The 27644-nt window shown below is 43.7% G+C and overlaps 1 protein-coding gene across 2 annotated transcripts in view; it reads left to right on the forward strand.

The window, feature by feature from the left end:
• Positions 1-27644, forward strand: part of TAF1 (TATA-box binding protein associated factor 1) — a 239984-nt gene that overhangs the window by 63818 nt on the left and 148522 nt on the right. Inside the window, exons 24-27 of one of the 2 annotated variants that reach the window (XM_053699102.1) lie at positions 26389-26602; positions 26720-26885; positions 27022-27233; positions 27386-27494. In XM_053699102.1, the coding sequence (XP_053555077.1) occupies positions 26389-26602; positions 26720-26885; positions 27022-27233; positions 27386-27494 (701 nt within the window). The remainder of the gene's footprint in view (positions 1-26388; positions 26603-26719; positions 26886-27021; positions 27234-27385; positions 27495-27644) is intronic. The other variant, XM_053699103.1, reaches the window with a different exon arrangement.

The raw sequence follows: 27644 nt of genomic DNA on the forward strand, positions 1-27644 counted from the left end.
TCCTGTAGCATATCAGTCTGACCCTGCCCAATGACAGTCCAGCGCCGAAATACCAGGCAATTCTTCTCTGAACAAGAGAAAACAACAACCCCAGACGATCGTTTCGGCCTTTTGTGGGCCTCGTCAGTGAGGTGCAGTCGCATCCCTCTAAGGGCATGTGTGCAAGGAGTCCACGTCTGGTTTCCCCTTTCTCCAACATAGGTGTGTCCGGTCCACGGCGTCATCCTTACTTGTGGGATATTCTCTTCCCCAACAGGAAATGGCAAAGAGCCCAGCAAAGCTGGTCACATGATCCCTCCTAGGCTCCGCCTACCCCAGTCATTCTCTTTGCCGTTGTACAGGCAACATCTCCACGGAGATGGCTTAGAGTTTTTTAGTGTTTAACTGTAGTTTTTCATTATTCAATCAAGAGTTTGTTATTTTCAAATAGTGCTGGTACGTACTATTTACTCAGAAACAGAAAAGAGATGAAGAATTCTGTTTGTATGAGGAAAATGATTTTAGCAACCGTAACTAAAATCCATGGCTGTTCCACACAGGACTGTTGAGAGCAATTAACTTCAGTTGGGGGAACAGTTTGCAGTCCCTTGCTGCTTGAGGTATGACACATTCTAACAAGACGATGTAATGCTGGAAGCTGTCATTTTCCCTATGGGATCCGGTAAGCCATGTTTATTACGATTGTAAATAAGGGCTTCACAAGGGCTTATTTAAACTGTAGACTTTTTCTGGGCTAAATCGATTGATTATTAACACATATTTAGCCTTGAGGAATCATTTTATCTGGGTATTTTGATATAATAATATCGGCAGGCACTGTTTTAGACACCTTATTCTTTAGGGGCTTTCCCCAAGCATAGGCAGAGTCTCATTTTCGCGCCGGTGTTGCGCACTTGTTTTTGAGAGGCATGGCATGCAGTCGCATGTGAGAGGAGCTCTGATACTTATAAAAGACTTCTGAAGGCGTCATTTGGTATCGTATTCCCCTTTGGGTTTGGTTGGGTCTCAGCAAAGCAGATACCAGGGACTGTAAAGGGGTTTAAAGCTTAAAACGGCTCCGGTTCCGTTATTTTAAGGGTTAAAGCTTCCAAAATTGGTGTGCAATATTTTCAAGGCTTTAAGACGCTGTGGTGAAAATTTGGTGAATTTTGAACAATTCCTTCATGTTTTTTCGCAATTGCAGTAATAAAGTGTGTTCAGTTTAAAATTTAAAGTGACAGTAACGGTTTTATTTTAAAACGTTTTTTGTACTTTCTGATCAAGTTTATGCCTGTTTAACATGTCTGAACTACCAGATAGACTGTGTTCTGAATGTGGGGAAGCCAGAATTCCTATTCATTTAAATAAATGTGATTTATGTGATAATGACAATGATGCCCAAGATGATTCCTCAAGTGAGGGGAGTAAGCATGGTACTGCATCATTCCCTCCTTCGTCTACACGAGTCTTGCCCACTCAGGAGGCCCCTAGTACATCTAGCGCGCCAATACTCCTTACTATGCAACAATTAACGGCTGTAATGGATAATTCTGTCAAAAACATTTTAGCCAAAATGAACCCTTGTCAGCGTAAGCGTGGCTGCTCTGTTTTAGTTACTGAAGAGCATGACGACGCTGATATTAATATCTCTGAAGGGCCCCTAACCCAATCTGAGGGGGCCAGGGAGGTTTTGTCTGAGGGAGAAATTACTGATTTAGGGAACATTTCTCAGCAGGCTGAATCTGATGTGATTACATTTAAATTTAAATTGGAACATCTCCGCATTTTGCTTAAGGAGGTATTATCCACTCTGGATGATTGTGAAAATTTAGTCATCCCAGAGAAACTATGTAAAATGGACAAGTTCCTAGAGGTGCCGGGGCTCCCAGAAGCTTTTCCTATACCCAAGCGGGTGGCGGACATTGTTAATAAAGAATGGGAAAGGCCCGGTATTCCTTTCGTCCCTCCCCCCATATTTAAAAAATTGTTTCCTATGGTCGACCCCAGAAAGGACTTATGGCAGTCAGTCCCCAAGGTCGAGGGAGCGGTTTCTACTTTAAACAAACGCACCACTATTCCCATAGAGGATAGTTGTGCTTTCAAAGATCCTATGGATAAAAAATTAGAAGGTTTGCTTAAAAAGATGTTTGTTCAGCAGGGTTACCTTCTACAACCCATTTCATGCATTGTCCCTGTCACTACTGCCGCATATTTCTGGTTTGATGAACTGCTTAAGGTGCTCGATAGTGACTCTCCTCCTTATGAGGAGATTATGGACAGAATCAATGCTCTCAAATTGGCTAATTCTTTCACTCTAGACGCCTCTTTGCAATTGGCTAAGTTAGCGGCTAAGAACTCTGGGTTTGCTATTGTGGCGCGCAGAGCGCTTTGGTTGAAATCTTGGTCGGCTGATGCGTCTTCCAAGAACAAGCTACTAAACATTCCTTTCAAGGGGAAAACGTTGTTTGGTCCTGACTTGAAAGAGATTATCTCTGATATCACTGGGGGTAAGGGCCACGCCCTTCCTCAGGATCGGCCTTTCAAGGCAAAAAATAGACCTAATTTTCGTCCCTTTCGTAAAAACGGACCAGCCCAAGGTGCTACGTCCTCTAAGCAAGAGGGTAATACTTCTCAGGCCAAGTCAGCTTGGAGACCAATGCAAGGCTGGAACAAGGGAAAGCAGGCCAAGAAACCTGCCACTGCTACCAAGACAGCATGAAATATTGGCCCCCGATCCGGGACCGGATCTGGTGGGGGGCAGACTCTCTCTCTTCGCTCAGGCTTGGGCAAGAGATGTTCTGGATCCTTGGGCGCTAGAAATAGTCTCCCAGGGTTATCTTCTGGAATTCAAGGGACTTCCCCCAAGGGGGAGGTTCCACAGGTCGCAGTTGTCTTCAGACCACATAAAAAGACAGGCGTTCTTACATTGTGTAGAAGACCTGTTAAAAATGGGAGTGATTCATCCTGTTCCATTAAGAGAACAAGGGATGGGGTTCTACTCCAATCTGTTCATAGTTCCCAAAAAAGAGGGAACGTTCAGACCAATCCTAGATCTCAAGATCTTAAACAAATTTCTCAAGGTCCCATCGTTCAAGATGGAAACCATTCGAACTATCCTTCCTTCCATCCAGGAAGGTCAATTCATGACCACGGTGGATTTAAAGGATGCGTATCTACATATTCCTATCCACAAGGAACATCATCGGTTCCTAAGGTTTGCATTCCTGGACAAACATTACCAGTTCGTGGCGCTTCCTTTCGGATTAGCCACTGCTCCAAGGATTTTCACAAAGGTACTAGGGTCCCTTCTAGCGGTGCTAAGACCAAGGGGCATTGCAGTAGTACCTTACCTGGACGACATTCTGATTCAAGCGTCGTCCCTTCCTCAAGCAAAGGCTCACACGGACATTGTCCTGGCCTTTCTCAGATCTCACGGCTGGAAAGTGAACGTGGAAAAGAGTTCTCTATCCCCGTCAACAAGGGTTCCCTTCTTGGGAACAATTATAGACTCCTTAGAAATGAGGATCTTTCTAACAGAGGCCAGAAAAACAAGCTTCTGGACTCTTGTCGGATACTTCATTCCGTTCCTCTTCCTTCCATAGCTCAGAGCATGGAAGTGATCGGTTTGATGGTGGCGGCGATGGACATAGTTCCTTTTGCGCGCATTCATCTAAGACCATTACAACTGTGCATGCTCAGTCAGTGGAATGGGGACTATACAGACTTGTCTCCGAAGATACAAGTAAATCAGAGGACCAGAGACTCACTCCGTTGGTGGCTGTCCCTGGACAATCTGTCTCAAGGGATGATGTTCCACAGACCAGAGTGGGTCATTGTCACGACCGACGCCAGTCTGATAGGCTGGGGCGCGGTCTGGGGATCCCTGAAAGCTCAGGGTCTTTGGTCTCGGGAAGAATCTCTTCTACCGATAAATATTCTGGAACTGAGAGCGATATTCAATGCTCTCCAGGCCTGGCCCCAGCTTGCGAGGACCAGGTTCATACGGTTTCAATCAGACAACATGACGACTGTTGTGTACATCAACCATCAGGGGGGAACAAGAAGTTCCCTAGCGATGGAAGAAGTAACCAAAATTATTCTTTGGGCGGAGTCTCACTCCTGCCACCTGTCTGCTATCCACATCCCAGGAGTGGAAAATTGGGAAGCGGATTTTCTGAGTCGGCAGACATTGCATCCGGGGGAGTGGGAACTCCATCCGGAAATCTTTGCCCAAGTCACTCACCTGTGGGGCATTCCAGACATGGATCTGATGGCCTCTCGTCAGAACTTCAAAGTTCCTTGCTACGGGGCCAGATCCAGGGATCCCAAGGCGGCTCTAGTGGATGCACTAGTAGCACCTTGGACCTTCAAACTAGCTTATGTGTTCCCGCCATTTCCTCTCATCCCCAGGCTGATAGCCAGGATCAAGCAGGAGAGGGCGTCGGTGATCTTGATAGCTCCTGCGTGGCCACGCAGGACTTGGTATGCAGATCTGGTGAATATGTCATCGGCTCCACCTTGGAAGCTACCTTTGAGACGAGACCTTCTTGTTCAGGGTCCGTTCGAACATCCGAATCTGGTTTCACTCCAGCTGACTGCTTGGAGATTGAACGCTTGATTTTATCGAAGCGAGGATTCTCAGATTCTGTTATCGATACTCTTGTTCAGGCCAGAAAGCCTGTGACTAGAAAGATTTACCACAAAATTTGGAAAAAATATATCTGTTGGTGTGAATCTAAAGGATTCCCTTGGGACAAGGTTAAGATTCCTAGGATTCTATCCTTCCTTCAAGAAGGATTGGACAAAGGATTATCTGCAAGTTCCCTGAAGGGACAGATTTCTGCCTTGTCGGTATTACTTCACAAAAAGCTGGCAGCTGTGCCAGATGTTCAAGCCTTTGTTCAGGCTCTGGTTAGAATCAAGCCTGTTTACAAACCTTTGACTCCTCCTTGGAGTCTCAATTTAGTTCTTTCAGTTCTTCAGGGGGTTCCGTTTGAACCCTTACATTCCGTTGATATTAAGTTATTATCTTGGAAAGTTTTGTTTTTAGTTGCGATTTCTTCTGCTAGAAGAGTCTCAGAATTATCTGCTCTGCAGTGTTCTCCTCCTTATCTGGTGTTCCATGCAGATAAGGTGGTTTTACGTACTAAACCTGGTTTTCTTCCAAAAGTTGTTTCTAACAAAAACATTAACCAGGAGATTATCGTACCTTCTCTGTGTCCAAAACCAGTTTCAAAGAAGGAACGTTTGTTGCACAATTTGGATGTTGTTCGCGCTCTAAAATTCTATTTAGATGCTACAAAGGATTTTAGACAAACATCTTCCTTGTTTGTTGTTTATTCAGGTAAAAGGAGAGGTCAAAAAGCAACTTCTACCTCTCTCTCTTTTTGGATTAAAAGCATCATCAGATTGGCTTACGAGACTGCCGGACGGCAGCCTCCCGAAAGAATCACAGCTCATTCCACTAGGGCTGTGGCTTCCACATGGACCTTCAAGAACGAGGCTTCTGTTGATCAGATATGTAGGGCAGCGACTTGGTCTTCACTGCACACTTTTACCAAATTTTACAAGTTTGATACTTTTGCTTCTTCTGAGGCTATTTTTGGGAGAAAGGTTTTGCAAGCCGTGGTGCCTTCCATTTAGGTGACCTGATTTGCTCCCTCCCTTCATCCGTGTCCTAAAGCTTTGGTATTGGTTCCCACAAGTAAGGATGACGCCGTGGACCGGACACACCTATGTTGGAGAAAACAGAATTTATGTTTACCTGATAAATTTCTTTCTCCAACGGTGTGTCCGGTCCACGGCCCGCCCTGGTTTTTTTAATCAGGTCTGATATTTTATTTTCTTTAACTACAGTCACCACGGTACCATATGGTTTCTCCTATGCAAATATTCCTCCTTAACGTCGGTCGAATGACTGGGGTAGGCGGAGCCTAGGAGGGATCATGTGACCAGCTTTGCTGGGCTCTTTGCCATTTCCTGTTGGGGAAGAGAATATCCCACAAGTAAGGATGACGCCGTGGACCGGACACACCGTTGGAGAAAGAAATTTATCAGGTAAACATAAATTCTGTTTTTACTCTTAGGGAGACCCAAGAGCAATTTGCATAAATATAAAAAGAGAGAGAGATGCACTCAGCTGAGACAGAACAAAAGCTAGAAAAACTTCCGTGCCTGTTCATTTTTGGGTGCCACTCAGGGTGCATACTCTTTTAGCACACTATGCCCCTTCACAGAGAAAAAATATCCTGTAGCATATCAGTCTGACCCTGCCCAATGACAGTCCAGCGCCGAAATACCAGGCAATTCTTCTCTGAACAAGAGAAAACAACAACCCCAGACGATCGTTTCGGCCTTTTGTGGGCCTCGTCAGTGAGGTGCAGTCGCATCCCTCTAAGGGCATGTGTGCAAGGAGTCCACGTCTGGTTTCCCCTTTTACTCTTAGGGAGACCCAAGAGCAATTTGCATAAATATAAAAAGAGAGAGAGATGCACTCAGCTGAGACAGAACAAAAGCTAGAAAAACTTCCGTGCCTGTTCATTTTTGGGTGCCACTCAGGGTGCATACTCTTTTAGCACACTATGCCCCTTCACAGAGAAAAAATATCCTGTAGTATATCAGTCTGACCCTGCCCAATGACAGTCCAGCGCCAAAATACCAGGCAATTCTTCTCTGAACAAGAGAAAACAACACCCCCAGACGATCGTTTCGGCCTTTTGTGGGCCTCGTCAGTGAGGTGCAGTCGCATCCCTCTAAGGGCATGTGTGCAAGGAGTCCACGTCTGGTTTCCCCTTTTACTCTTAGGGAGACCCAAGAGCAATTTGCATAAATATAAAAAGAGAGAGAGATGCACTCAGCTGAGACAGAACAAAAGCTAGAAAAACTTCCGTGCCTGTTCATTTTTGGGTGCCACTCAGGGTGCATACTCTTTTAGCACACTATGCCCCTTCACAGAGAAAAAATATCCTGTAGCATATCAGTCTGACCCTGCCCAATGACAGTCCAGCGCCGAAATACCAGGCAATTCTTCTCTGAACAAGAGAAAACAACAACCCCAGACGATCGTTTCGGCCTTTTGTGGGCCTCGTCAGTGAGGTGCAGTCGCATCCCTCTAAGGGCATGTGTGCAAGGAGTCCACGTCTGGTTTCCCCTTTTACTCTTAGGGAGACCCAAGAGCAATTTGCATAAATATAAAAAGAGAGAGAGATGCACTCAGCTGAGACAGAACAAAAGCTAGAAAAACTTCCGTGCCTGTTCATTTTTGGGTGCCACTCAGGGTGCATACTCTTTTAGCACACTATGCCCCTTCACAGAGAAAAAATATCCTGTAGCATATCAGTCTGACCCTGCCCAATGACAGTCCAGCGCCGAATACCAGGCAATTCTTCTCTGAACAAGAGAAAACAACAACCCCAGACGATCGTTTCGGCCTTTTGTGGGCCTCGTCAGTGAGGTGCAGTCGCATCCCTCTAAGGGCATGTGTGCAAGGAGTCCACGTCTGGTTTCCCCTTTTACTCTTAGGGAGACCCAAGAGCAATTTGCATAAATATAAAAAGAGAGAGAGATGCACTCAGCTGAGACAGAACAAAAGCTAGAAAAACTTCCGTGCCTGTTCATTTTTGGGTGCCACTCAGGGTGCATACTCTTTTAGCACACTATGCCCCTTCACAGAGAAAAAATATCCTGTAGCATATCAGTCTGACCCTGCCCAATGACAGTGTGCTAAAAGAGTATGCACCCTGAGTGACACACTATAATAAAATGAACAGGCACGGAAGTTTTTCCAGCTTTTGTTCTGTCTCAGCTGAGTGCATCTCTCTCTCTCTTTTTATTTATGCAAATTGCTCTTGGGTCTCCCTAAGAGTAAAAGGGGAAACCAGACGTGGACTCCTTGCACACATGCCCTTAGAGAGATGCGACTGCACCTCACTGACGAGGCCCACAGAAGGCCGAAACGATCGTCTGGGGTTGTTGTTTCTCTTGTTCAGAGAAGAATTGCCTGGTATTTCGGCGCTGGACTGTCATTGGACAGGGTCAGACTGATATACTACAGGATATTTTTTCTCTGTGAAGGGGCATAGTGTGCTAAAAGAGAATGCACCCTGAGTGACACACTATAATAAAATGAACAGGCACGGAAGTTTTTCCAGCTTTTGTTCTGTCTCAGCTGAGTGCATCTCTCTCTCTCTTTTTATTTATGCAAATTGCTCTTGGGTCTCCCTAAGAGTAAAAGGGGAAACCAGACGTGGACTCCTTGCACACATGCCCTTAGAGAGATGCGACTGCACCTCACTGACGAGGCCCACAGAAGGCCGAAACGATCGTCTGGGGTTGTTGTTTCTCTTGTTCAGAGAAGAATTGCCTGGTATTTCGGCGCTGGACTGTCATTGGGCAGGGTCAGACTGATATACTACAGGATATTTTTTCTCTGTGAAGGGGCATAGTGTGCTAAAAGAGTATGCACCCTGAGTGACACACTATAATAAAATGAACAGGCACGGAAGTTTTTCCAGCTTTTGTTCTGTCTCAGCTGAGTGCATCTCTCTCACTCTTTTTATTTATGCAAATTGCTCTTGGGTCTCCCTAAGAGTAAAAGGGGAAACCAGACGTGGACTCCTTGCACACATGCCCTTAGAGAGATGCGACTGCACCTCACTGACGAGGCCCACAGAAGGCCGAAACGATCGTCTGGGGTTGTTGTTTCTCTTGTTCAGAGAAGAATTGCCTGGTATTTCGGCGCTGGACTGTCATTGGGCCGGGTCAGACTGATATACTACAGGATATTTTTTCTCTGTGAAGGGGCATAGTGTGCTAAAAGAGTATGCACTCTGAGTGACACACTATAATAAAATGAACAGGCACGGAAGTTTTTCCAGCTTTTGTTCTGTCTCAGCTGAGTGCATCTCTCTCTCTCTTTTTATTTATGCAAATTGCTCTTGGGTCTCCCTAAGAGTAAAAGGGGAAACCAGACGTGGACTCCTTGCACACATGCCCTTAGAGAGATGCGACTGCACCTCACTGACGAGGCCCACAGAAGGCCGAAACGATCGTCTGGGGTTGTTGTTTCTCTTGTTCAGAGAAGAATTGCCTGGTATTTCGGCGCTGGACTGTCATTGGGCCGGGTCAGACTGATATACTACAGGATATTTTTTCTCTGTGAAGGGGCATAGTGTGCTAAAAGAGTATGCACCCTGAGTGACACACTATAATAAAATGAACAGGCACGGAAGTTTTTCCAGCTTTTGTTCTGTCTCAGCTGAGTGCATCTCTCTCTCTCTTTTTATTTATGCAAATTGCTCTTGGGTCTCCCTAAGAGTAAAAGGGGAAACCAGACGTGGACTCCTTGCACACATGCCCTTAGAGAGATGCGACTGCACCTCACTGACGAGGCCCACAGAAGGCCGAAACGATCGTCTGGGGTTGTTGTTTCTCTTGTTCAGAGAAGAATTGCCTGGTATTTCGGCGCTGGACTGTCATTGGGCAGGGTCAGACTGATATACTACAGGATATTTTTTCTCTGTGAAGGGGCATAGTGTGCTAAAAGAGTATGCACCCTGAGTGACACACTATAATAAAATGAACAGGCACGGAAGTTTTTCCAGCTTTTGTTCTGTCTCAGCTGAGTGCATCTCTCTCTCTCTTTTTATTTATGCAAATTGCTCTTGGGTCTCCCTAAGAGTAAAAGGGGAAACCAGACGTGGACTCCTTGCACACATGCCCTTAGAGAGATGCGACTGCACCTCACTGACGAGGCCCACAGAAGGCCGAAACGATCGTCTGGGGTTGTTGTTTCTCTTGTTCAGAGAAGAATTGCCTGGTATTTCGGCGCTGGACTGTCATTGGTCAGGGTCAGACTGATATACTACAGGATATTTTTTCTCTGTGAAGGGGCATAGTGTGCTAAAAGAGTATGCACCCTGAGTGACACACTATAATAAAATGAACAGGCACGGAAGTTTTTCCAGCTTTTGTTCTGTCTCAGCTGAGTGCATCTCTCTCTCTCTCTTTTTATTTATGCAAATTGCTCTTGGGTCTCCCTAAGAGTAAAAGGGGAAACCAGACGTGGACTCCTTGCACACATGCCCTTAGAGAGATGCGACTGCACCTCACTGACGAGGCCCACAGAAGGCCGAAACGATCGTCTGGGGTTGTTGTTTCTCTTGTTCAGAGAAGAATTGCCTGGTATTTCGGCGCTGGACTGTCATTGGGCAGGGTCAGACTGATATACTACAGGATATTTTTTCTCTGTGAAGGGGCATAGTGTGCTAAAAGAGTATGCACCCTGAGTGACACACTATAATAAAATGAACAGGCACGGAAGTTTTTCCAGCTTTTGTTCTGTCTCAGCTGAGTGCATCTCTCTCTCTCTTTTTATTTATGCAAATTGCTCTTGGGTCTCCCTAAGAGTAAAAGGGGAAACCAGACGTGGACTCCTTGCACACATGCCCTTAGAGAGATGCGACTGCACCTCACTGACGAGGCCCACAGAAGGCCGAAACGATCGTCTGGGGTTGTTGTTTCTCTTGTTCAGAGAAGAATTGCCTGGTATTTCGGCGCTGGACTGTCATTGGGCAGGGTCAGACTGATATACTACAGGATATTTCTCCAACATAGGTGTGTCCGGTCCACGGCGTCATCCTTACTTGTGGGATATTCTCTTCCCCAACAGGAAATGGCAAAGAGCCCAGCAAAGCTGGTCACATGATCCCTCCTAGGCTCCGCCTTCCCCAGTCATTCTCTTTGCCGTTGTACAGGCAACATCTCCACGGAGATGGCTTAGAGTTTTTTAGTGTTTAACTGTAGTTTTTATTATTCAATCAAGAGTTTGTTATTTTAAAATAGTGCTGGTATGTACTATTTACTCTGAAACAGAAAAGAGATGAAGATTTCTGTTTGTAAGAGGAAAATGATTTTAGCAACCGTTACTAAAATCGATGGCTGTTCCACACAGGACTGTTGAGAGGAATTAACTTCAGTTGGGGGAACAGTGAGCAGACTTTTGCTGCTTGAGGTATGACACATTCTAACAAGACGATGTAATGCTGGAAGCTGTCATTTTCCCTATGGGATCCGGTAAGCCATTTTTATTACAGAGTAAATAAGGGCTTCACAAGGGCTTGTTAAGACTGTAGACATTTTCTGGGCTAAATCGATTCATATATAACATATTTAGCCTTGAGGAATCATTTAATATGGGTATTTTTGTAAAATAATATCGGCAGGCACTGTTTTAGACACCTTATTCTCTAGGGGCTTTCCCTAATCATAGGCAGAGCCTCATTTTCGCGCCGGTATTGCGCACTTGTTTTTGAGAAGCATGACATGCAGTCGCATGTGTGAGGAGCTCTGATACATAAAAAAGACTTTCTGAAGGCGTCATTTGGTATCGTATTCCCCTTTGGGCTTGGTTGGGTCTCAGCAAAGCAGATACCAGGGACTGTAAAGGGGTTAAAGATAAAAACGGCTCCGGTTCCGTTATTTTAAGGGTTAAAGCTTCCAAATTTGGTGTGCAATACTTTTAAGGCTTTAAGACACTGTGGTGAAATTTTGGTGAATTTTGAACAATTCCTTCATACTTTTTCGCAATTGCAGTAATAAAGTGTGTTCAGTTTAAAATTTAAAGTGACAGTAACGGTTTTATTTTAAAACGTTTTTTGTACTTTGTTATCAAGTTTATGCCTGTTTAACATGTCTGAACTACCAGATAGACTGTGTTCTGAATGTGGGGAAGCCAAGGTTCCTTCTCATTTAAATAGATGTGATTTATGTGACACTGAAAATGATGCCCAAGATGATTCCTCAAGTGAGGGGAGTAAGCATGGTACTGCATCATTCCCTCCTTCGTCTACACCAGTCTTGCCCACTCAGGAGGCCCCTAGTACATCTAGCGCGCCAATACTCCTTACTATGCAACAATTAACGGCTGCAATGGATAATTCTATCAAAAACATTTTAGCCAAAATGCCCACTTATCAGCGTAAGCGCGACTGCTCTGTTTTAGATACTGAAGAGCATGAGGACGCTGAGGATAATGGTTCTGATATGCCCCTTTTTGTCTGAGGGAGAAATTTCAGATTCAGGGAAAATTTCTCAACAAGCTGAACCCGATGTGATTACATTTAAATTTAAGTTGGAACATCTCCGCGCTCTGCTTAAGGAGGTGTTATCCACTCTGGATGATTGTGAGAATTTGATCATCCCAGAGAAACTATGTAAAATGGACAAGTTCCTAGAGGTCCCGGGGCCCCCAGAAGCTTTTCCTATACCCAAGCGGGTGGCGGACATTGTAAATAAAGAATGGGAAAGGCCCGGTATACCTTTCGTCCCTCCCCCCATATTTAAAAAATTGTTTCCCATGGTCGACCCCAGAAAGGACTTATGGCAGACAGTCCCCAAGGTCGAGGGGGCGGTTTCTACTTTAAACAAACGCACCACTATACCCATAGAAGATAGTTGTGCTTTCAAAGATCCTATGGATAAAAAATTAGGTTTGCTTAAAAAGATGTTTGTTCAGCAAGGTTACCTTCTACAACCAATTTCATGCATTGTCCCTGTCACTACAGCCGCGTGTTTCTGGTTCGATGAGCTAGAAAAGGCGATCGATAGTGATTCTCCTCCTTATGAGGAGATTATGGACAGAATCCGTGCTCTCAAATTGGCTAATTCTTTCACCCTAGACGCCACTTTGCAATTGGCTAGGTTAGCGGCGAAAAATTCTGGGTTTGCTATTGTGGCGCGCAGAGCGCTTTGGTTGAAATCTTGGTCAGCGGATGCGTCTTCCAAGAACAAATTGCTTAACATTCCTTTCAAGGGGAAAACGCTGTTTGGCCCTGACTTGAAAGAGATTATCTCTGATATCACTGGGGGTAAGGGCCACGCCCTTCCTCAGGATAGGTCTTTCAAGGCCAAAAATAAACCTAATTTTCGTCCCTTTCGTAGAAACGGACCAGCCCCAAGTGCTACGCCCTCTAAGCAAGAGGGTAATACTTCTCAAGCCAAGCCAGCCTGGAGACCAATGCAAGGCTGGAACAAGGGAAAGCAGGCCAAGAAGCCTGCCACTGCTACCAAGACAGCATGAAATGTTGGCCCCCGATCCGGGACCGGATCTGGTGGGGGGCAGACTCTCTCTCTTCGCTCAGGCTTGGGCAAGAGATGTTCTGGATCCTTGGGCACTAGAAATAGTCTCCCAAGGTTATCTTCTGGAATTCAAGGGGCCTCCCCCAAGGGGGAGGTTCCACAGGTCTCAATTGTCTTCAGACCACATGAAAAGACAGGCATTCTTACATTGTGTAGAAGACCTGTTAAAAATGGGAGTGATTCATCCTGTTCCTTTAGGAGAACAAGGGATGGGGTTCTACTCCAATCTGTTCGTAGTTCCCAAAAAAGAGGGAACATTCAGACCAATCTTAGATCTCAAGATCCTAAACAAGTTTCTCAAGGTTCCATCGTTCAAAATGGAAACCATTCGAACAATTCTTCCTTCCATCCAGGAAGGTCAATTCATGACCACGGTGGATTTAAAGGATGCGTATCTACATATTCCTATCCACAAGGAACATCATCGGTTCCTAAGGTTCGCATTCCTGGACAAGCATTACCAGTTTGTGGCACTTCCGTTCGGATTAGCCACTGCTCCAAGGATTTTCACAAAGGTACTAGGGTCCCTTCTAGCGGTGCTAAGACCAAGGGGCATTGCAGTAGTACCTTACTTGGACGACATTCTGATTCAAGCGTCGTCCCTTCCTCAAGCAAAGGCTCACACGGACATTGTCCTGGCCTTTCTCAGATCTCACGGGTGGAAAGTGAACGTAGAAAAAAGTTCTCTATCTCCGTCAACAAGGGTTCCCTTCTTGGGAACAATAATAGACTCCTTAGAAATGAGGATTTTTCTGACAGAGGCCAGAAAATCAAAACTTCTAAACTCTTGTCAAATACTTCATTCTGTTCCTCTTCCTTCCATAGCGCAGTGCATGGAAGTAATAGGTTTGATGGTAGCGGCAATGGACATAGTTCCTTTTGCGCGAATTCATCTAAGACCATTACAACTGTGCATGCTCAGTCAGTGGAATGGGGACTATACAGACTTGTCTCCGACGATACAAGTAGATCAGAGGACCAGAGATTCACTCCGTTGGTGGCTGTCCCTGGACAACCTGTCACAGGGGATGAGCTTCCGCAGACCAGAGTGGGTCATTGTCACGACCGACGCCAGTCTGGTGGGCTGGGGCGCGGTCTGGGGACCCCTGAAAGCTCAGGGTCTTTGGTCTCGGGAAGAATCTCTTCTCCCGATAAATATTCTGGAACTGAGAGCGATATTCAATGCTCTCAAGGCTTGGCCTCAGCTAGCAAAGGCCAAGTTCATACGGTTTCAATCAGACAACATGACGACTGTTGCGTACATCAACCATCAGGGGGGAACAAGGAGTTCCCTGGCGATGGAAGAAGTGACCAAAATCATTCAATGGGCGGAGACTCACTCCTGCCACTTGTCTGCAATCCACATCCCAGGAGTGGAAAATTGGGAAGCGGATTTTCTGAGTCGTCAGACATTTCATCCGGGGGAGTGGGAACTCCATCCGGAAATCTTTGCCCAAATTACTCAATTGTGGGGCATTCCAGACATGGATCTGATGGCCTCTCGTCAGAACTTCAAGGTTCCTTGCTACGGGTCCAGATCCAGGGATCCCAAGGCGACTCTAGTAGATGCACTAGTAGCACCTTGGACCTTCAAACTAGCTTATGTATTCCCGCCGTTTCCTCTCATCCCCAGGCTGGTAGCCAGGATCAATCAGGAGAGGGCATCGGTGATCTTGATAGCTCCTGCGTGGCCACGCAGGACTTGGTATGCAGACCTGGTGAATATGTCATCGGCTCCACCATGGAAGCTACCTTTGAGACGAGACCTTCTTGTTCAAGGTCCGTTCGAACATCCGAATCTGGTCTCACTCCAACTGACTGCTTGGAGATTGAACGCTTGATCTTATCAAAGCGAGGGTTCTCAGATTCTGTCATTGATACTCTTGTTCAGGCCAGAAAGCCTGTAACTAGAAAAATTTACCACAAAATATGGAAAAAATATATCTGTTGGTGTGAATCTAAAGGATTCCTTTGGGACAAGGTAAAAATTCCTAAGATTCTATCCTTTCTTCAAGAAGGTTTGGAGAAAGGATTATCTGCAAGTTCCTTGAAGGGACAGATTTCTGCCTTGTCTGTGTTACTTCACAAAAAGCTGGCAGCTGTGCCAGATGTTCAAGCCTTTGTTCAGGCTCTGGTTAGAATCAAGCCTGTTTACAAACCTTTGACTCCTCCTTGGAGTCTCAATTTAGTTCTTTCAGTTCTTCAGGGGGTTCCGTTTGAACCCTTACATTCCGTTGATATTAAGTTATTATCTTGGAAAGTTTTGTTTTTGGTTGCAATTTCTTCTGCTAGAAGAGTTTCAGAATTATCTGCTCTGCAGTGTTCTCCTCCTTATCTGGTGTTCCATGCAGATAAGGTGGTTTTACGTACTAAACCTGGTTTTCTTCCGAAAGTTGTTTCTAACAAAAACATTAACCAGGAGATAGTCGTGCCTTCTTTGTGTCCGAATCCAGTTTCAAAGAAGGAACGTTTGTTGCACAATTTGGATGTTGTTCGTGCTCTAAAATTCTATTTAGATGCTACAAAGGATTTTAGACAAACATCTTCCTTGTTTGTTGTTTATTCTGGTAAAAGGAGAGGTCAAAAAGCAACTTCTACCTCTCTCTCTTTTTGGATTAAAAGCATCATCAGATTGGCTTATGAGACTGCCGGACGGCAGCCTCCTGAAAGAATCACAGCTCATTCCACTAGGGCTGTGGCTTCCACATGGGCCTTCAAGAACGAGGCTTCTGTTGATCAGATATGTAAGGCAGCGACTTGGTCTTCACTGCACACTTTTACTAAATTTTACAAGTTTGATACTTTTGCTTCTTCTGAGGCTATTTTTGGGAGAAAGGTTTTGCAAGCCGTGGTGCCTTCCATCTAGGTGACCTGATTTGCTCCCTCCCTTCATCCGTGTCCTAAAGCTTTGGTATTGGTTCCCACAAGTAAGGATGACGCCGTGGACCGGACACACCTATGTTGGAGAAAACAGAATTTATGTTTACCTGATAAATTACTTTCTCCAACGGTGTGTCCGGTCCACGGCCCGCCCTGGTTTTTTAATCAGGTCTGATAATTTATTTTCTTTAACTACAGTCACCACGGTATCATATGGTTTCTCCTATGCAAATATTCCTCCTTTACGTCGGTCGAATGACTGGGGAAGGCGGAGCCTAGGAGGGATCATGTGACCAGCTTTGCTGGGCTCTTTGCCATTTCCTGTTGGGGAAGAGAATATCCCACAAGTAAGGATGACGCCGTGGACCGGACACACCGTTGGAGAAAGTAATTTATCAGGTAAACATAAATTCTGTTTTTTTCTCTGTGAAGGGGCATAGTGTGCTAAAAGAGTATGCACCCTGAGTGACACACTATAATAAAATGAACAGGCACGGAAGTTTTTCCAGCTTTTGTTCTGTCTCAGCTGAGTGCATCTCTCTCTCTCTTTTTATAGATGCTCTAGCAGCGCCTTGGTTCTTCAACCTGACTTATGGGTTTCCACCGTTTCCTCTGCTCCCTCGTCTGATTGCCAAAATCAAACAGGAAAGAGCATCAGTGATATTGATAGCGCCTGCGTGGCCACGCAGGACCTGGTATGCAGACCTAGTGGACATGTCATCCTTTCCACCATGGACTCTGCCTCTGAGACAAGACCTTCTAATACAAGGTCCTTTCAATCATCCGAATCTACTTTCTCTGAGACTGACTGCATGGAGATTGAACGCTTGATCCTATCAAAGCGTGGCTTCTCCGAGTCAGTAATTAATACCTTAATACAGGCACGAAAGCCTGTCACCAGGAAAATTTACCACAAGATATGGCGTAAATATCTTCATTGGTGTGAATCCAAGAATTACTCATGGAGTAGGGTTAGGATTCCTAGGATATTGTCCTTCCTCCAAGAGGGTTTGGACAAAGGATTATCAGCTAGTTCTTTAAAGGGACAGATTTCTGCTCTGTCTATTCTTTTACACAAGCGTCTGGCAGAAGTTCCAGACGTTCAGGCATTTTGTCAGGCTTTAGTTAGAATTAAGCCTGTGTTTAAACCTGTTGCTCCTCCATGGAGCTTAAACTTGGTTCTTAAGGTTCTTCAAGGGGTTCCGTTTGAACCCCTTCATTCTATTGATATCAAACTTCTTTCATGGAAAGTTCTTTTTCTGATGGCTATTTCCTCGGCTCGAAGAGTCTCGGAGTTATCTGCCTTACATTGTGATTCTCCTTATCTGATCTTTCATTCAGATGAAGTTGTTCTGCGTACAAAACCTGGGTTTTTACCTAAGGTGGTTTCTAACAAGACTATCAATCAAGAGATTGTTGTTCCATCATTATGTCCTAATCCTTCTTCAAAGAAGGAACGTCTTTTGCATAATCTAGACGTAGTCCGTGCCTTGAAGTTTTACTTACAGGCTACTAAAGATTTTCGCCAAACATCTAACCTGTTTGTTGTTTACTCTGGGCAGAGGAGAGGTCAGAAGGCCTCGGCAACCTCTCTTTCTTTTTGGCTTCCGAGTATAATCCGTTTAGCCTATGAGACTGCTGGACAGCAGCCTCCTGAAAGGATTACAGCTCATTCTACTAGAGCTGTGGCTTCCACCTGGGCCTTTAAAAATGAGGCCTCTGTTGAACAGATTTGCAAGGCTGCAACTTGATCTTCGCTTCATACCTTTTCAAAATTTTACAAATTTGATACTTTTGCTTCTTTGCAGGCCGTTTTTGGGAGAAAGGTTTTACAGGCAGTGGTTCCTTCCGTTTAAGTTCCTGCCTTGTCCCTCCCATCGTCCGTGAACTTTAGCTTTGGTATTGGTATCCCACAAGTAATGGATGATCCGTGGACTGGATACACTTAACAAGAGAAAACATAATTTATGCTTACCTGATAAATTTATTTCTCTTGTAGTGTATCCAGTCCACGGCCCGCCCTGTCCTTTTCAGGCAGGTCTAAATTTTTAATTAAACTACAGTCACCACTGCACCCTATGGTTTCTCCTTTCTCGGTTTGTTTCGGTCGAATGACTGGATATGGCAGTGAGGGGAGGAGCTATATAGCAGCTCTGCTGTGGGTGATCCTCTTGCAACTTCCTGTTGGAAAGGAGAATATCCCACAAGTAATGGATGATCCGTGGACTGGATACACTACAAGAGAAATAAATTTATCAGGTAAGCATAAATTATGTTTTCCGGCGTCTTAGTTGGCACCGAGTCCTTCACGAGGTTGCGTCATCTATGACGCAGGTGTTTCGTTTCCGGACGTTTTTGGCGCCAAAAAATATTTTTCTGTTTGTTGTGCATCATACTTGCCGCCAAATATTTTCTTTATTTAAGACCCCATTCCTTTTGCCTTTGGCCTTTTTTCTATGTCAGAGGGCTATGCTGTTTGCATTTTTTTCCCATTCCTGAAAATGTCATATAAGGAAATTGATAATTTTTGCTTTATATGTTGTTTTTTCTCTTACATTTGCAAGATGTCTTAATGTGATCCTGTCTCAGAATCTACTGCTGGATTCCTGTTGCCTGATATTGGTTCTTCCAAAGCTAAGTGCTTTTGTTGTAAACTTGTGGAGGCTATACCTCCAGCTGTGGTTTGTAATAGTTGTCATTATAAACTTTTACATGCAGATAATGTTTCCATCAGTAGTAGTTCATTACCTGTTGTTGGTCCCTCAACATCTAATGCTCAGGATATTCCTGTAAATTTAAGAGAATTTATTTTTGATTCCATTCAGAAGGCTTTGTCTGCCATTCTGCCTTCTAATAAACGAAAAAGGTCTTTTAAAACTTCTGATAGAGTTGATGAAATTTCAAATGACCGACAACATACTGATTGATCTATCTCTGATGAGGATCTATCTGATTCAGAAGATCCTGCTTCAGATATTGACACTGACAAATCCTCTTATTTATTTAAAATGGAGTATATTCGTTCTTTATTAAAAGAAGTGTTTATTACATTAGATATGAGGGAGACTAGTCCTCTTGTTATTAAAACTAGTAAACATTTAAATTCTGTTTATAAACCTCATGTGGTTATTCCAGAGGTTTTTCCAGTTCCTGATGCTATTTCAGATATGATTACAAAGGAATGGAATAGACCAGGTACTTCTTTTATTCCTTCTTCAAGGTTTAAAAAATTGTATCCTTTGCCAACTGATAGATTGGAGTTTTGGGGAAAGATCCCCAAAGTTGATGGGGCTATCTTTACTCTTGCTAAGCGTACTTCTATACCTACGGAAGATACTACTTCTTTTATATTTTATATTTAAATGTGTTTTTATTGAGGGAATAACAACATCAAAACAAAAAAAACAGTTTGCTCAGACAAACACGTTGCATAATATATAACAAAGCAGATATCATAGGCATAAACAAGTGCTTAAGATCATATTAGGAATAAAGCCATCATCATGACATTCATAGAAAGCCCACAGACATGGATATATCAAAAATGAAAGAGCAAACCTCTAATCGCCCTCTTTTCCCCCCATGTTAGCCGAGGCCACTTTTGGACCTCATTAAAGTGAAAGTACTGCTCAGAGGGCTTTTGGATAGTGCAGGCCCAATCAAGACCTACACTTTATAGTCTCCTTCATATGCCAGCTAGGACCATGGATAGGTCCAGGCAACCTGTAACACAATTGAAGGTGATGGAAAAGTAAGAATAACAGTATACATATATATGTACCCAACACTACGTCAGGGAAGTAAGCTATAGGAACTGCTTCACATTTACACTTAAACATCAATAGGTATAAGCAGATAACCAATCACATTAAACATCTGCCATGAGGACAATGAAAGTGGGCATCTAGAAGTTGTAGGATCCAAAGGGGCATGTAATCTAGTGAGAAATAGAAGATTTCTGACCCCTTAACATCATGTCAGCAGTTCCATCATATGAATTAGATACACAGGTGGGTTAACACTTATGCTAAGATGAGAATGATAGATAATCTATAGGTATTGAACACATAATAACAATCAAGGTAAAATTCCGAAGAGCCCTTTTTACAGTCATACCATGACACAATAAAACAGGGGGTCTACGGACAGGGCAGAGACTACCCAACTCTGCCAGAAGGAGATGTGGAGGATACAATGATTATCCCTTACCACATGCTTAAAAGAGGGAGAGAAAAAGAGGGACTGGGGGAGGTAGGAGGGGGGGGGGAAAGGGAGATAGTAGGGGGGGAGGAGAGGGAAGGGAAAGGGAAGAAGGGGGGGAGTTAGGGAAAAACAAAGAGGGGAGAGAGGGGAAAAAGGAGGGGGAGAGAGGGAGAGAGGAGGGGAGAGAGGGGAAAAAGGAGGGGGAGAGAGGGAGAGAGGAGGGGGGAGAGAGGGAAAGAGGAGGGAGGGAGAGAGGGAAAGAGGAGGGGGGGAGAGAGGAAAGAGGAGGGGGGAAGAGAGGGAAAGAGGAGGGGGGAGAGAGGGAAAGAGGAGAGGGGGAGAGAGGGAAAGAGGAGGGGGGGAGAGAGGGAAAGAGGAGGGGAAAAGAGAGGGAAAGAGGAGGGGGGAAGAGAGGGGGAAAGGAGGGGGGGAGAGAGAGAAAGAGGGGGGGAGAGAGGGAAAGAGGGGGGGGAGAAAGGGAAAGAGGGGGGGGGGAGAAAGGGAAAGAAGGGGGGGGGAGAAGGGGAAAGAGGGGGGGGAGAGGGGGGCGGATCTAGAGCTAACAATTTACAGAAAGACTCATAATAGAGGCTCTAAGGGTACTGGGTTCAGTGGTTGTCAGTTTGTGTGCTAAAATAAACTAGTTTAATTTGCTAACAAGTGCTCAGTGAATCCAGACTTCAGTGACCCTTCTCAGAAGAAATATTTTCAGTTTAAAAGGTCTCTAAAATAGATTCTATGTGAGGAACTCTCCCTCCTACTCTTAAGTGAAATACATGGTCACCTAGATAAAGTCTAAGACAGCATTTCCAAAACAGTTGCTCTCATTGTTATATTGCATTAGGGTAAGAGCTGCTCCTAAAGAGCCCAAACTATGAATAACCTCTTAGTGGTCAAAGAGTCATAACTTAATGAATCAAGACTATTTAAGGGGACCACGGATATATACATGAATATTTAGACTTCTGGGAACCCATACATGAATAAAATTAAAATTCAAAATTTACATGCAAGATTAATAGTGTACTAGCTGAGGCACATACTGTAAGTACCCCCATCAGACCAGTTCAAGTCTTCATAACGTATCATCCTGTAAAGTGTGGATAATGATACTAGAGTACTGACAGGCAGATTCGAACAGTAAACAGCTGGTTACAGCGCGGCCAAACAGTCTCATACCCTAGGCTCAACCAACACCCTGTTTGGGTCTCTTATATGCAGGAGGGTAGCAGTAGTTCAGGTCAAGTCTCTGGGGCACACCACAGGGAGATAGCCGGTCATACTTATCAGATAGCAAGTCTAATGCAGGTGTCGGACTCAAGGGATCAGCTGCGTGATTCAAGTTGTCGGCTCTCATAAGCGCTGCCACTCCTCCACTGTGTCCCCGCTTCACATGCCATAGGGACTCTGTCTCACCTCTACCGTCAAGCAAGCTCGATCTCCCTTGCTGCGCAGCTACTATAGGGGCCTTAGATGAGATCCCCTGTGACGTTCGCCTCGTGCTAGCTTCTTCCCTTGGCTCAGATTCACATGCGGGTTGTGGTGGTTGCAAAGAAGGGAACAGCAGACCATGCTGATGTATGGCTTCCTCTACTTCTTCTTCCGTGACTGACTCCCTCGTGGGAGACATTGCGTCACATGTTGGAGTAGCGATCCGTTGCGGTGCGACTAGTATCTTTTCGATCCTGTTCAGGAAATTCCTTTCAAAGTGGTCCGTTAACAGTCGGAGGATTTCAGCCGGATTCTCCATACTTAGGGCAGGTTTAACAGGTACAGTGCAGCTTAGAACTCGAGACATAAGATAGGGATGCGCCTCAAGGCCCCATTAAAGAGATGGCCACTGTGCGATGTAGATTATCTCTCCAACGATTCATGAAGTCCAGTTATGTCATCCCTCCATAAACTCACTCCAAACAGAACTGAGCTACATGTGTACAGCTTTTCTTTAATAAAGATTTATTTTAAATGTACTTAAACACCATCTATATCATAAAAAATTCAGGAGCTCCTCACACACACGTCTAGTTTCTTCAGATGCTGGCTCCGCCCCTCACTACTTCTTTTAAAGATCCTTTAGATAGAAAACTTGAATCTTATCTAAGGAAGGCTTATTTATATTCAGGTCATCTTCTTAGGCCTGCAATTTCTTTGGCTGATGTTGCAGCTGCTTCAACTTTTTGGTTGGAAACTTGAGCGCAACAAGTATCGGATCATAATGTGTCTAGCATTGTTAAATTAATTCAACATGCTAATAATTTAATTTGTGATGCCATTTTTGATATCATCAGAATTGATGTTAGATATATGTCTTTAGCTATTTTAGCTAGAAGAGCTTTATGGCTTAAATCTTTGAATGCTGATATGACTTCTAAGTCAAGATTGTTATCTCATTCTTTCCAAGGTAATAAATTATTTGGTTCTCAGTTGGATTCAATAATTTCAACTGTAACTGGGGGGAAGGGGAGCCTTTTTGCCTCAGGATAAAAAGTCTAAAGGTAAATTTAAAGCTTCTAACCGTTTTCGTTCCTTTAGACTTAATAAGGAACAGAAATCTAATCCTTCCCCAAAGGAATCTGTTTCCAATTGGAAGCCGCCTTCAATTTGGAATAAATCCAAGCCATTTAAGAGATCTAAACCATCCCCCAAGTCCGCATGAGTATGCGGCCCTCATTCCAGCTCAGCTGGTAGGGGGCATATTAAAGTTTTTCAAAGATGTTTGGATCAATTGAGTCCAAAATCATTGAATTCAGAGTATTGTCTCTCAGGGGTACAGAATAGGTTTCAGAGTAAGACCGCCTGTGAGAAGATTTTTTCTTTCACGCATTCCAGTGAACCCAAAAAAGGCTCAGGCTTTCCTGAAGTGTGTTTCAGACCTAGAGTTATCAGGGGTAATCATGCCAGTTCCGTTTCAGGAACAGGGTCTGGGTTTTTATTCAAATCTATTCATTGTCCCAAAGAAAGAAAATTCATTCAGATCAGTTCTGGATCTGAAGATTTTGAATTGTTATGTAAGAGTACCAACTTTCAAAACGGTGACTATAAGGACTATTCTGCCTTTTGTTCAGCAAGGGCATTATATGTCCACAATAGACTTACAGGATGCATATCTTCATATTCCGATTCATCCAGATCACTATCAGTTCCTGAGATTCTCTTTTCTAGACAAGCATTACCAATTTGTTGCTCTTCCTTTTGGCCTAGCGACAGCTCCAAGAATCTTTTCAAAGGTTCTCTGTGCCCTACTCTCTGTAATCAGAGAGCGGGGTATTGCAGTGTTTCCTTATTTGGACGATATCTTGGTACTAGCTCAGTCTTTATGTTCTGCAGAATCTCACACAAATCAACTAGTGTTGTTTCTTCAAAGTCATGGTTGGAGGATCAATTTACCAAAAAGTTCTTTGATTCCTCAGTCAAGGGTAACCTTTTTAGGTTTCCAGATAGATTCAGTGTCCATGACTTTGTCTCTAACAGACAAGAGACGTTTAAAATTGGTTACTGTCTGTCTGAACCTTCAGTCTCAGTCATTCCCTTCAGTAGCTATGTGCTCGGAAGTTTTAGGTCTCATGACTGCAGCATCGGACGCGATCCCCTTTGCTCATTTTCATATGAGACCTCTCCAGCTTTGTATGCTGAATCAATGGTGCAGGGATTATACAAGGATATCACAATTAATATCCTTAAATCCCAATGTTCGACTTTCTCTGACTTGGTGGTTAGATCACCATTGTATAATTCTAGGGGCATCTTTCATTCGTCCAACCTGGACTGTGATCACAACAGATGCGAGTCTTTCAGGTTTGGGGAGCTGTTTGGGGATCTCTGACAGCACAAGGAGTTTGGAAATCTCAAGAGGCGAGATTACCAATCAATATTTTGGAACTCTCAGAATTCTCAGAGCTCTTCAGTTTTGACCTCTGTTGAAGAGAGAACCGTTCATTTGTTTTCAGACAGACAATGTCACAACTGTGACATATGTCAATCATCAGGGTGGGACTCACAGTCCTCAAACTATGAAAGAAGTATCCTGGATACTTGTTTGGGCAGAATCCAGTTCTTGTCCAATTTCTGCGGTTCATATCCCAGGTATAGACAATTGGGAAGCGGATTATCTCAGTCGTCAGACTTTACATCCGGGAGAGTGGTCTCTCCACCCAGATGTGTTTTCTCAAATTGTTCAGATGTGGGGGATTCCAGATGGCATCTCATCTAAACAAGAAACTTCCCAGGTACCTGTCCAGGTCCAGGGATCCTTAGGCGGAAGCAGTGGATGCATTGACACTTTCTTGGTGTTATCAGCCTGCTTCTATTTTCCCGCCTCTAGTTCTTCTTCCAAGAGTGATCTCGAAAATCATCATGGAGCAATCGTTTGTGCTGCTGGTGGCTCCAGCATGGCCTCACAGGTTTTGGTATGCGGATCTTGTTCGGATGTCCAGTTGCCAACCTTGGACACTTCCCTTAAGAGCAGGTGTCATAAATTGTGTAGCTCCAGAGATTTTGGAAATACATTTCCCATGATGCTCAGCCATCATTTCAGCTGGCTGAGCATCATGGAAAATGTGGCCCTCCAGAGGTTTTGGAACTTCAATTGATGACCCCTGCCTTAGAGGATACCTTTACCTCAGTATGACGTAGAAAGTCAATGCGGTCTGCCTTTTCATCTGGAAGATCGGTTGGCATTGGTCAGGGTTGGTGGTCTTTTGGGAGAGAGGCAAAGGAGCGGTAGTCTTACCCATCTTGGCTCCTGCGGTTTGCCATTTCTCATTTTCTTTGGGGGTTAGGCGGTAGCTGTTAGTCAGGTGTCTCAGTTAGAAGGTTAGTAGGAAGATCCAGTCCCAAGGAAGTACAGAAAGAAGCCATATCATCTGGTGTTTTACAAATAAGGTGCTTGTTGTCTCGTAGGACTCATACCTTGGTAGGAAAACCCCATCCATATGAGATTTTTTAATGTCTCAATAGGGTGATGAAGAAAGCAATATCTCTTCTGCGTTGGAGTGTCCGTGAAGATAGGTTTTGATAAAATTAAAGAATATAAAGGCTCGGTCTTATGAGATTGGGCCAGCAGCATCTCTTTATCTCAAAAGTTTTTTAACCTTATTATAATTTTTGAGGGTCTGATTATCGGGGGGGGGGGGTGCTTGGCCAAAATGCTCTGTGTGCCCTGATCCAAGACAAGTCACTTTTATATTTAGAATTTTTAATATGTGTGAATAAGGCTTGCAAGTACTCTGGCAGGTCTCTGGGTAGTACAGATTCTGGTATACCTCTGATTCTCAAGTTCTTCTGCCTGTTCCTATTCTCTAGGTCTTCCAGGTTTTCTTGTTAAGAATAAAGTGCTTCAGCTTGTGCCACTGTTTTTTGTTCAAATTAATGGATATTTTCTATCACTATATCCCTGTTGTCTTCTAGTGCCTCAACCCTGAAGCCCAATGTTTGTACATCATTTTTTAAATCTGTTCGTTCTTCTCTGATACATGTCCTTACAATATCTGCTATGTCCTATTTAGAAGCTAGGGATGATAATATAGAAGAGGGGATATGTATATTTTCAGAAGGAGACACAGATTTTAAAGGGTCCTGCATAGCTTGACAATGTGATGCACTTGCCGTCTTTTGGTTATAGGTGGTGTTAGAAAACTCTGGATTATGGAAAAAAGTAAGGTTTTGTAAGATTTTTCCCTGTTGGAACCTTTAATGTCTTCTCCTGCCTGACACTTCATTTGCAAGCCATGTTGGCAGAAAGGGATGGTGCTCTGTATGTTCAATATGTTCCAGCTCTGCAAGGACTTATATAATAGTAGGGCAGGCTGTTTTTGAATAATTTGAATAACTAACACTAGCATAGTATGCATTTCATTAAATATATATATTTTTTCTCTCCCTGTGTTTCCTTTGTGGATGTAAGTCATGTCATACATATATGTTATAAGGTGTGGTTCATTGAGGGTTAAATATTCAAGGTGTAGTAGATTAGGGTTTTTCTACCAATCGGGGATGTGCTAAGGGTATATACCTGTACATGCAGGTGTAATTTATGATTATAGGTGTTTGATGATGGTGTGAGCCAAATCTCGTTTGATCCTCTTCTATATCACTTGTTTTGTTTCCATGTTTTTAATAAATATTTTTGCTAATTTTATTGCTATCTGAGCTGCGCAGTTTTTGCTTTTCTCACGAAAACATTTTTGTTAGCTACAGCATCTGCCACATCAGGGGGCTCTCACAAGGATGATGATACTGCTTCTGTGACCAGTTTAAATTCAGCTGCAAGTGGCCGTCGACTGAAAATCTATCGTACATTTCGAGATGAAGATGGAAAGGAATATGTCCGCTGTGAGACTGTACGCAAACCATCTGTTATTGATGCTTATAGCCGAATCCGTACTACCAAGGATGACGAGTTTATGTAAGTTTACCATGTTGTGAGTAATAAGGGAATATAGTTAGAAATAACAGAGGTTACATATTCTTATTATGTAGTTAATGCCTCTCATGCTTGACCTGAACTTCTGTTGTGTTTAAGCCGGAAGTTTGCTCTTTTTGATGAACAACACCGTGAGGAGATGAGGAAAGAGAGACGAAGAATCCAAGAACAGCTTCGTAGGCTGAAGCGAAATCAGGAAAAGGACAAGCTAAGAGGTCCTCCTGAGAAAAAACCCAAGAAGATGAAAGAACGTCCAGATCTCAAGGTAATCAATCGTTCATTCATTCATTCATTCATTTCGTCTTTAGACCTTACTCCTAATTAAAAAAAAACAACAACAACAACAACAAAAAAACCACAATCTAGTATGTGAGTAGAATTTTTGGTTTCTCTTATTGTAGTTAAAGTGTGGAGCATGTGGAGCAATTGGACATATGAGAACAAACAAATTCTGTCCGCTTTATTACCAAACAAATGCTCCGCCGTCCAACCCAGTGGCTATGACTGAGGAGCAGGAAGAGGAACTAGAAAAGACTGTGATACACAATGACAACGAGGAGCTAATCAAAGTTGAGGGAACGAAAATTGTATTAGGAAAGCAGCTAATTGAGAGGTAAGAAATGTATCTTACATTATAGGTGAAATACAAAGCATGCAGTTTTGCTACTCTGGGGTAATAATACTCTCATTCCATAGTGATTTTCTTTTAAGCTTTAATTACTAGTGACAATAACTAAATATATTTTTTGATGTATCCAATTCTAGTGCTGATGAAGTTCGTAGGAAATCTTTGGTCCTGAAATTCCCCAAACAGCAATTGCCACAAAAGAAGAAACGGCGTGTTGGGAGTACAGTGCATTGCGACTACCTAAATGTAATTTTTTTATTTTTTTATTTGAGGTTTGAAGTAAGGCATACATGGGAAATAGGTCAGTATATATTTTTTTATATTTTTTTGTGTGTGCGTCGTAGACTATTTGAAAGTTGTGATGTTGAAACACCTTGGTAATACTGGTAGCATACA

Source organism: Bombina bombina, chromosome 1 (genome assembly GCF_027579735.1).
Source record: "Bombina bombina isolate aBomBom1 chromosome 1, aBomBom1.pri, whole genome shotgun sequence".
Taxonomy (NCBI): Eukaryota; Metazoa; Chordata; class Amphibia; order Anura; family Bombinatoridae; genus Bombina; species Bombina bombina.